At 40.5% G+C, this 12,105-nt stretch overlaps 1 protein-coding gene across 2 annotated transcripts in view; it reads right to left on the bottom strand.

Annotated features, from left to right (window-relative positions):
• The window catches only part of rnf220b (ring finger protein 220b), a 49,071-nt gene extending 38,127 nt beyond the window's left edge, over positions 1–10,944 (bottom strand). For both annotated transcript variants that reach the window (XM_083554975.1, XM_083554976.1), the window contains exons 1-2: positions 10,724–10,944; positions 6,021–6,739 (exon numbers count right to left, since the gene is read on the bottom strand). In XM_083554975.1, coding sequence (XP_083411101.1) covers positions 6,021–6,639 — 619 coding nt within the window. In that variant the 5' untranslated portion in view covers positions 6,640–6,739; positions 10,724–10,944. The remainder of the gene's footprint in view (positions 1–6,020; positions 6,740–10,723) is intronic.
• Between the last annotated feature and the right edge of the window lie 1,161 nt (positions 10,945–12,105).

Genomic DNA, 12,105 nt, shown 5'->3' with positions numbered 1-12,105 from the left:
TGCCCACGCTCTGTCTCGCTTTTTATCAGGTCTCGACCCGAACGTTTAAAATACCTCCCGAAGGGAAATAAACATGATTCGGCCCAGTGAAGACATCTGCCCTCTGGAAAAAAGAAATGGAAAAAAAAAAAACTAGGATGTGTTTAAACAGCTGGTGGGTTACTCTGTCCTTTTTTTGAACGTTGTGAGAGACGAGCGATGGAATAACATGGTGGTTGGAGATGTGGCCTGGAGGTCAGACATAAAACAAATGATAATAATCGGTTTCCCGATACAACAAGGAGACACGCATGAAGTCATGGGGGTCGGAGGTCAGACAACAGAGAGGCCAAAAATGGCTATGAGATTTTGAGACTCTGGGTCTGAGTGACAACATCGCTGCATCTTCTGCCTGTCAATCAGGAATGGCAACCAATCATGTGATCTGAGGTATGCGAAAGAGGGCGGATATATTTCTCTGTGGTTTAGCGAGTTTAGTGAATGCAAATGCTAAACCTGATCTGTCTCTTGTCATTGATGTCACACAAGTGGGATTTACAGGACGTCATTGCTTCAAACAGCAGGGGGCACACTATTGGGTCTTAATGTGGCCTTTTATCTCAATTTCCTGGTTTTTGCAGTGGTGGTGATCAGTATCTGTACTTTCCTAAAGTACTTCTATTTGGGGAGAATTTTACTTTTACTTCACTACTTTTTTTTTAATCAAATATCTTTCAGTGTCAGTTCAACAGCAAGCAGAACTTTTTGAGAGGAATAAATGATGGAAAAAACTCCTGACTCGAACTCGCCCCAATACCCGTGGGCATAGCAGTTGAAAAGAAGGATTTGGGGTCATGATCATTTTAATAGGTTTCAATCAGTTTTTGATTAATAGATTGCTGTGCTAGGAGTAACATCAAAATCTTTAATTATAAACTGAGCTGATTAAGCAAGTCTTATAATAGTCTGATTATAGAAGCATTATAGCCATAATAAATAAGTACATTTAAAGACATATACATTTATATACAGTTTATGTACATGCGAAGTTATGCAAATCTCCTAGTTGTATAGATCATTCCCTGTTTTATCTTGTATTTCATACCGATCATAATTTTAAACTTTTCACTTCCTATCACTTTTTTATTCTGGATATGTTTTGGAATTGCAAATAAAGCTTTTCCGTAAAACTTCCTCCGTATATTCCCGCTCAGATAGCAAGCATGGTCATGCGGTACGTTTGGCTGCGGAGTTCGCCCAGGTGTGCTACGTTGTTGTCATAGCGAGCTGAGTCTCTGCACGACACGAACTCCGTTTGCACCGTAATTACATCATTGTATTTGTATTTGTATACGGCAGCCGAAACATCTTCTCACGCGAAGTCGCATTCTGACTCAGTTCTTTCGCTGCGTTTCTGTCACTAGTGAATTGTTCAACCAGTTTTTCATTCTGTAGTTTTGTTTTTTAAAACCTGTTGCTTCACTTTTTCGCTCACAGGATTTAAAGTCAAACACACTGACAAACGGGAATAGGCTTAAAAGTTACGCAAACTAGTTGAAGTATTGACAATTAAATGTAAATTAATTTATATGTATGCGTTAGACATTTTTTATCTACCTGCACACATTATTGCACTGACACGCTATGTGCTAGTCAGGAAGTCACCACATTTTGCTATGTAAAGATTGGGTAAGAATTATAATCCAATTCTAGTGCGAACATTTTTTTTATAAAAATCTACTGTGTAGCTGATATACGGATAAATTGTTACGTCACACTGTGTCATCATACAATAGTTAATAATGACTACATAAATACATTTACGGCATTTGGAAGATGCCCTTATCCAGAGCTACTTTTTTTTTTTTTTTTATCTTTAATCATATATACAACCGAGCACTTCAGGGTTAAGGGCCTTGCTTAAGGGCTCAACAGTGGCACATGGTTGTGCTGGGATTTGAACTCATGACCTTTCGACCAGAAGTTTAACATTTTAAACACTGAGCTACTACTTCCCCGTATTAGAAACATTACACAATAAAGCTGGACTTAAATTATTCATGGCCAAATCTTATCAGCTAATGTTCCTGCAGCTAGCAGGCTACACTGACTAGCAATATTCTAAATAGTCTAAATAAAATAAAAACACGTAATTGAAGTTTGAGATTCATAGCTGGAGTTCAAACATAAAACCATCTGAAGGTATCCAGTTCTGCACCTCCTCAAGAGTCCTCATGGCTAGTTACAGCCACGTTAGTATTATTAGCGTAATTAGTATAAAAGGTTTGCTAACTGATCCACAATATTCTGATGTACAAATACAGTAATAGTAAGGTTTATGGTTAGTGGTAAGAATTCAGGGTGAAGTATTTCCCTAGTGCAGTGATGGGACGGAACTGTCAGTCACACGGGCGTAGGCGTGCAGCTGTGTAGGCTAACGGAGGCAAAACAATCCAAACTTTTCTCGCCGAACGCTTCACTTCTGAAGCCTAAATGTGTGGGTTTCTCTCCCGTATCCATGTCAGTCATTATTATTTCTCCCATTGACATGCATATCTAATCCATCGCTCCTCATCCAGCCCTCACAGTGTGCTGCCTTTCATGTGGAAACGCAGACGGAACTTTTTTTTCCCCTCGCTCGGAGCTCGCCAGAGGAACCGTCTCTCTCTGTGTCTTTCCCGCCCAAACACTCAGCGCAGCCAATTACAGAGCGGAGTGACGAGCGTTTCCGCGTCCGCCTGACAGTCCCTCCCACTCGTTTTTCAACAAAATCAAAATGGATGGAAGGCACGGGGGCGATGTGTTGAGCTGGAGGTGTAAAGCGCAGCCTCTCCTGCTCGTTAGCATTGACGTGTTGTCTCGGGGCCTGATTTGCGTTGTCTCCCACGTTTCTTTCCTGATGATTCATGGTTCCGAGCTCATATGATCACTGCCGTGTACTGTACGATGACATGCCGTAATGATATGTCATCATGATATATGTAATAATAATAATAATGATATGGCTCGGCTACGGTCTCAGGTTTGGTTTCACAGGGATTAGAGAAGAAAGGCTCACTTCATAAAACGGTTGTAGCGCACACCGGCGTGTATAAGACCCAAATTAAACACACATGTACACAAAACCCCTGACATGCCGGATGCAGATCTGGTCTCTATAGGGCTTTTAGTTCAATCTGAATTATTTTTATATATAGAATTTCTTTATGGAATAATGAAACAGCTGTTGGCATGAAAGGACCGGGATTTTCTCTTTATTAATCCTAACCCACATGCGGCTCAGATGTTATGAGCACCATTCACCATTGATTAAAATGTTTTGCAGAAGGTCATTTAAAAGGTTACATGTCTCAAAAAAATTTTTTGTCGAATATTCACAGATAAAACCCTGCAAACTGTCCTGAAGATGTCTTACAGTTACTAAAAGCTTTACCTCTGACTAGGGGTAATCCCTCTTTGTTGAATACTTTGTTGAAGAACCTTTAACACCAATTACAGCCTCAAGTCTTTTTGAGTTTGATGCTACAAGCTTGGCATAACTATTTTTTGGCCAGTTTCTCCCATTCTTCTTTGCAGAACCTCTCAAGCTCCATCAGGTTGGATGGGGAGCATCGACGCACCACCATTTTTAGATCTCGCTAGAGATGTTCAATTGGGTTCAAGGTCCAGGTTCAGAGCACTCTGGAGCTGGTTTTTATTAAGGACATCTTTGTATATTGCTGCATTCATCTTTCCCTCGATCCTGACTAGTCTCTCAGTTCTTGCTGCTGAAAAACATCCACACAGCATGATGCTACCACCATCATGCTTCACTGGATGGAATTGGCCAGGTGATGAGTGATGCCTGGTTTCCTCCAGATATGATGCTTGGCACTCAGGCCAAAGAGTTCAATCTTTGTTTCTCATGTTCTGAGTTCTTCAAGTGCCTTTTGGCAAACACCAGGCGGGCTGTCATGTGCCTTTTACTGAGGAGTGGCTTCTGTTTGGCCATTCCATCATACAGGCCTGATTGGTGGAGTGCTGCAGAGATGGTTCTTCTTCCAGAAGGTTCTCCTCTCTCCACAGAGCTTTAGCCCTATTCCGAGTGATCATCAGGTTCTTGATCACCTCCCTGACTAAGGACCTTCTCCCCCAAACGCTCAGTTTGGCCGGGAGGCCCGTTCTAGGAAGACTGCTGGTGGTTCCAAACCTCTTCCATTTATGGATGATGGAGGCCACTGTGCTCATTGCAACCTTCAATAAAACTTTCTTTCGGCTTCTCCCATTAGGGGTCGCCACAGCGGATCCTCTGCATATTTGATTTGGCACTGCAGAAATTTTTCTGTACCCTTCCCTAGATCTGTGCCTCGATGCAATCCTGTCTCAGAGGTCTACAGACAATTCCCTGGAGTTCATGGCTTGGTTTGTGCTCTGACATGCACTGTTAACTGTGGGACCTCATATAGACAGGTGTATGCCTTTCCAAATCATGTCCAATCAACTAAATTTACCACAAATAAAGTTGTAGAAATACCTCAAGGATGATCAGTGGAAATGCACTGGAGCTCAATTTTGAGTGTGATGGCAAAGGCTGTGAATACTTTTTATTTATTTATTTATTATTTTAAACATTTTCAGATTTCAAACTTATTTCACATTGTCATTGTGGTATATTGTTTGTAGAATTGTAAGGAATATAATGAATTTAATCCATTTTGGAATACGGTTGTAACAAAAAAATATTTTCCGGATGCACTAAATTGTTATATATTAAGTGAAATTAAACGTGTAGCATGAAATAGAATTTGTAGCAGCAGTGAAAAACTGAGATTATTGCACATAAATGCACAAGATATTAACAAAATATAAGTGTTGCATCTATAACTATAGCTATATCTATATTATCTATATTGTATAACATCTATATTGTATATTCGACTACCAATCTCACAGTCTAATCTTTACAGAGATGTTATGAAAGTAGAATCATGGCATTTTGATTATATGGGGGTTCTTAATGTCTGATTTCACATAGAACTACCTTTTTTAAGTTCATATACAGCCTATTACGATAATGCTGTAAATAAACATTTTTTTTAAATCAAAAAAGCTTTTGATACATATTTTTAAGGGTCATGAATATATCCAACCCCCCGTGACAGATTTAAGTTTCAATGATACGTGACAGACACTGGTGCATCTTGGAGGCAGAGGTTTTAATATTTAACTATATCTTGAAGATTTTGTATAACTATATTCTGTTGTAATTTCATGAAAAAACTTTTTTTTATTGTTTTCTGGTGCATCAGTGTTGCGATGTACTTGAATCGCGCTCGCACAGGAAATTTAGCCGATTTAATTTCATTTGCCAAAACCTGAAATGCAAATCCTTTCTGCAGTATTGTTTTTCTGCAGTTATATTAAATTTGTTCTTTTTTAGGTTGATTGATCCAAAATGTTTTTTATTTTGCACGTTTTCTTCTATATCTTAGATTGATATTCCGTTCTTCGTGGCTTTAAAATGGTATGAGGAATCATTTTATGACCTGCAAGTGTTGTCAACATCGTCCAGCCACCAGCCCGACACTATGAGGTGGTATCAAAAAGTTTCAAGATTAGTTTTGTCAGACGCCAACAGGTGGCAGCACAAGGCTGCATGCACAATCACAGGGAGCACCACCTTCATAAGTCAGTGTGCAAAAACACATCAAAAGGTGCTTGACATGCTTGAAAAAGAATATTTCCAGGACACATTCCAGAAGTGGCAGAAACACTGGGAGAGCTGTATTGCTGTGCAAGGGGACTATTTTGGAGGTGTGTTAATGTAGATACATAAAGTACTTTGTGTAAACTGAGATATTCTCAAAACCTTTGGATACCACCTCATATCAGTTAGGCAAGACTTTTCAGACAAAACAATGACTATGTAAATCATTAGTCGGGTACACCCCTACCTATGACTTCTGACTTTGACACTGGAGATTCCTTACATAATTTTTACACAGGAAACAGAATAATTTAGCTCATGTGTACATGCGAGAGCTACGATTTCACAGACTTACATCCGTCCTTCTGTTCCTCTGGGCTACACGTGGCCTCGGCATCCACCAGCAGCCCTGACATGGTGAACCTCTTTTTCCCAGAATCCTCAGTTCCTTTCAGGGAACTGGGAGACCCGGAGGTGAGCTGGTTGACCCCAAACTCGAACTCCTTCCCTTCAGTGATTGTGTAGCGCAGATGGGGTGACGTTTCCAGCTCCTGGCCTCCCTTCAGCCTCTTGGTTGGAAGGAAGGCAGAGTGATAAATCCCTGCGTCTCTGTCTTCGTTTGGAGAAGAGAAGGGCCGGAATGCTCCCACCGCTCCAGGTCCGAGAATGCTCAGTGGCGTCGGGGGGAACTGTGGGTGCAGGTGGAGCAGCGAGGTGGGGAAGTCTCGGGGTGTGAAGCCTCCTTGCCTTTGGTACACAGAGGAAAAGGTGTAGGAGCCGCCAGGGAACGGGAGGTGCAGGTCTTTTTCTAGAGACACCGGAACTCCGAACGAACGCGAGGTCTGGCAGGGGACGATAGAGGGCTCACGGTCAGACTCAGGCGTCGATGCCAGGACCATGAGGGCCGGAGACGACATGGAGCTTGGAACATATGAGGAGCTGTCCAACTTGAAAGCAGCTCGGTGGAGGTCCATTTCTGCTCTAGCAACAAAAATGTGGAGGAGAGAAAGAAAATAAGAAAGAGAGACAGGGACCAGACGCACGTCTACACGTCGATCATCCACTCACATACATCTGTGGGGGAAAAAAACAGTCATGATCAACTGCTGAGAGTAACACAACTACACACAAATACACAAGCACACACAGATTAACACACAATAACTCAAAGTGATCCATACGGATACACACAACTACACACAAATACACAAGCACACACAGATTAACACACAATAACTCAAAGTGATACATACGGATACACACAGCTACACACAAATACAACTACACACAGAGTAACACACACCTATATATATATATATATATATATATATATATATATATATATATATATATATATATATATATATACATACATACACACACACACAGAGTAACACACAATTGCTCAAATTGTTACACACTATTACTCAGTGTTACACACAGATACACACAAATACTTTAATTGTAAAAGACACAAACAAATGCACAATTAGATTTACAAATGCATACAAATACACAAACATACACACAGAGTATCATAACTATGCACAAATACACAACTACATACAGAGAAACTCAGCTACAAACAAATAAACCACTAAACAAAGAGTAACACACAAATATACAAAGTGTAATGCACAGATACACAACTATTACAGCTTAACAATCAACAACTTAAAGTGTAGCACAGATTCACAACTACTCAGAGTTTAAGACCCAAATACAACTACACACAGATTAACATGACTACACAAAAATACAACACTACACACGGAGTAACACAATTATACAGAAATACACCATCACAACTACACACAAATATACTGCTACACACAGAGTAACACACATACAAAGTGTAACACCTAAAGACAGATAGAAAATTGAAAGACAGGATTGTAATAAATGAAAAAAATATATAATAATAATTCAAGTAAAAAAATTAAGGGGGACAAAAAAGGACATAAATTAATAAAAGAGAAAGAAAGGAAGGGAATAGAATAGGGGAAGTGTGTGGCTTATAGCAAACTAGATGGAAAAATGTAAATGTATAACATATTATTGATATAATTAATATCAATAATAACAATAATAATAAAATGAAAATGAAAGCTGGAGCAGGAATAAAGTAGAATTGGAAATATTCTCTGTAATATATGTTTTGAAAGGTTTTAAGATAAACAGGAAGTTTCTTGCACTCTGCTAGAAAATGTAAACTATATATGACGAGTCACAAATTTTGAACCGGTTAGTTTTACCTCCTGCAGTTTTAGTGTATCTGCTCGCTCCACTCGTTCCGCTCATTTTACTGCTGGGTGTAACTTTATTTTATTACTCAGCACTCAATATCTCCTCCAACATCTCCATCTCATCACTCTACAGCTCCTCCTCCAACATCTCCATCTCATCTCTATACAGCTCCTCCAACATCTCCATCTCATCACTCTACCGCTCCTCCAACATCTCCATCACCCCACAGCTCCTCCAACATCTACATCTCATCACTCTACAGCTCCTCCTCCAACATCTCCATCTCATCTCTATACAGCTCCTCCAACATCTCCATCTCATCACTCTACCGCTCCTCCAACATCTCCATCACCCCACAGCTCCTCCAAAATCTCCATCACCCCACAGCTCCTCCAGCATCTCCATCTCATCACTTTACAGCTCCTCCAACATCTCCATCTCATCACTCTACCGCTCCTCCAACATCTCCATCACCCCACAGCTCCTCCAACATCTACATCTCATTACTCTACCGCTCCTCCAACATCTCCATCACCCCACAGCTCCTCCAACATCTCCATCTCGTCACTCTACCGCTCCTCCAACAGTTCCATCTCATCACTCTACAACTCCTCCAACATCTCCATCTCATCACTCTACAACTCCTCCAACATCTCCATCTCATTACCCCACAGCTCCTCCAACATCTCCATCTCATCACTCTACAGCTCCTCCAACATCTCCATCTTATCATCCCACAGCTCCTCCAACATCTCCAGCTCATCACCCCGCAGTTCCTCCAACATCTCCATCTCATCACTCTATAACTTTTCCAACATCTCCATCTCATCATATTACAGCTCCTCCAAAATCTCCATCTCAACTCTCTACAGCTCATCTCTATTATTTCACTCTACAGCTCCTTCAACATCTCCACCCTATCACTCCACATCTCCTTCAACATCTTCATCTCATCACTCCACAGCTCCACCAACATCTCCACCCCATCACCCCACAGCTCCTTCAACATTTCCATCTCAACTATCTACAGCTCCTTCAACACCTCCATCCTATCACTCTACAGCTCTTTCAACATCTCCCCCACATCACCCCACAGCTCCTCCAACATCTCCGCCCCATCACCCCACAGCTCCTCCAACATCTCCACCCCATCACCCCACAGCTCCTCTAACATCTCCATATCATAACCCCACCACTTCTTAAACACCGTAATCTCATCACCCCACAGCTCCTCCAACATCTCCACCCCATCACCCCACAGCTCCTCCAACATCTCCACCCCATCACCCCACAGCTCCTCTAACATCTCCATATCATAACCCTACCGCTTCTTAAACACCGTAATCTCATCACCCCACAGCTCCTCCAACATCTCCACCCCATCACCCCACAGCTCCTCCAACATCTCCACCCCATCACCCCACAGCTCCTCTAACATCTCCATATCATAACCCTACCGCTTCTTAAACACCGTAATCTCATCACTCTACAGCTCCAACATAGACAACTCATCAACAAATAAGAAAGAAAAACCTGAAAGAATGAAAGAAAGAAACCCCACAGCTTTTCCAACATCTCCATTTCATCACTCTACATCATCTCAAACATCTCCATCTTTTCGAAGAGAAAGAAAGAAAGAAAGAAAGAAAGAAAGAAAGAAAGAAAGAAAGAAAGAAAGAAAGAAAGAAAGAAAGAAAGAAATGTGTGGCAAACGGGAATTAATATACAAAAAAATAAGAAAAGAAAACCACAAGAAAGATGCAGGAATAGAGAAGTAAGAAGTGAAAGTGGAGATAAAGGGAAAGTGTGTGTGTGAGGAGAAGTGTAAATAGAATCTTTTCTTTCTGTGCAGTTTTGTAGTGAATGTAAAGCGGATGGAGTGAAAGTTAACGCGAGTTTTCGGGACCGGGAGAAGACAAGTGTCACCGTCATGACGAAGAGGAAGATTTTTATCTCTTCAACAGTGACAGTGAGATCAAACTTCGAACACCTGGACAGCTTCAGAGAGCTCGGGGACATGCATTGGTCCTGTGCGCGCTAACAGTTCGTCCCTAAACCTGTCCCATGCGCGCTCATGGAACATCCCTAAACCTGTCCCGTGCGCGCTCAAGGAACATCCCTAAACCTGTCCCATGCGCGTTCATGGAACATCCCTAAACCTGTCCCATTCGCGCTCACAGAACATACCTAAACTTGTCCCACGCGCGCTCATAGAACATCCCTAAACCTGTCCCACGCGCGCTAACGGATCGTCACTAAGCCTTTCCCATGCGCGCTCACAGAACATGCCTAAACCGGTCCCGTGCGCGCTCACGGAACATCACTAAACCTGTCCCGGGCGCGCTCACTGAACACCATTTAAACCGTCCCGTGCGCGCTCACTAAACATCACTAAACCTGTTCTCACATAAGTGTAACATTTATTCCCTTCCTATTTTATGTTTTGTTTTTTAAACAAAAAATAAAAAATAAACGGAGTAACTTTATACGTTTCAAAGTTTTGATTCAACTTTTTTCCGTGCGCGCGCCTAATTCTATGCAAACGGCACAAAATAAAAACACGTGAACGCGATGAACGACCAAAAACTCACATTTACACCTCGTGACTGACCACGTGATTGTACCAGCTTAATTAATTAACGGCGACAAAGTTTTTTTATTTTATTTTAGAGATAATTAAACTTGTGAGTAAAACGCGTTTGCGTGCGTGTGTGTGTGTGTGTGTGTGTGTGTGTGTGTGTGTGTGTGTGTGTGTGTGTGTGTGTGTGTGTGTGAGTGTGTATGAAGCAGTTTATAAACGGGATTACTCACCTCTTTGAGCGCGCGGACGAACGGAGCGGGGAATAGTAAAGCGCGCGACTCGAGTAACGCGGCGTTACTACCGCACTGTTCTTACACTCATGCACACACGAACGAGCGCGCGAACACGCACGCACAAACACATAGACACACACACGCAACACACACATGAAAACGTCAGGATACACGCGTGCGCCTAGAGACGCAGACTTGTACTGTATAAAGAAAACACAGAGCGCGTGCAAACGTCCAGAACACACACCAAGCACCGCCTGTACTGAGGCACCAGCTCTGACACGCACACGCACTCTCTCTTTCTCTCTCTCTCTCTCTCTCTCTCTCTCTCTCTCTATATATATATATATATATATATATATATATATATATATATATATATATATATATATATATATATATATATCTCACTCTCTCTCTTACACACGCACACACGCACTTCAGTTGCAGACAGCTTTATAGGCTTTCCTGGGTTCTGGGGAACAAAACTTTGGACAAGAACCAAATACAACCACAAATAATAATCACAATCACAACAAGAATAACAATAAAAAATCAGTATAAAAAGTATAAAATAAAATGCGTATCACATTATTTCATTAAATACAAATTAACAATAAATAATGACATGAAAAGAATGTGAACAAGATGACTATTAAAAAAATGACTATTAAACAATTTTGTATTCTAATAAGCTTAAAATTTAAATGTAAAATAAAAAACTATTCAGAAATATAAAACAACCAAATTAACAACATTTCATAAATTATTATTGTTACCATTAATAATCCTACTGCTAATCATTATTATTATTATACTATTAGTAATAATAATAATAATAACAGTAATAATAATATTACTAATTATAATAATAAGTAGAAGAAGAAGAAATACATATTAATAATTAAAACAGTACTAGTAACACAAAATGCACTTACATCACGTGTCAATAAGCATCACTAATAATCACTCTCTCTATCTTTCTGTATGTCTTTCTCTCCCTCTCTTGTTCTTCTGGATGAAGCTCTCATTATCTGGACTTCTTTCACTGCTGTTGAGGATGTGCTCCACATGGAGAACCTAAAGATCCATGATATTACTCTGGATGGTTTCATGAATCATGAAATCAATCAATCATGAAAGATTGCAAATAATATGAAGTTTAAATCTTGCATCTCCATCAGTTCAACTTCCTGTTAAATCTGTAAATAATTTTCTGGTCACAGAATTTGCACTTTATGACTCAATAATATCCACTTATAAAAAGGAAAGGTTTATAATTGTGTTTCTCGTTTCACAGTCTGATTCCTCTCAAGATTTTTTTTTTTTTATCATCTCAGGGAGTTTTTCACCTCAGACTTGCTGGTTAGGGATGAATT

This window comes from Silurus aristotelis, assembly GCF_946808225.1.
Source record: "Silurus aristotelis genome assembly, chromosome: 11".
NCBI classification, from domain to species: Eukaryota; Metazoa; Chordata; class Actinopteri; order Siluriformes; family Siluridae; genus Silurus; species Silurus aristotelis.
The sequence above is the reverse complement of the archived record's forward strand: the minus strand, read 5'-3'. Positions and strand labels throughout refer to the sequence as shown.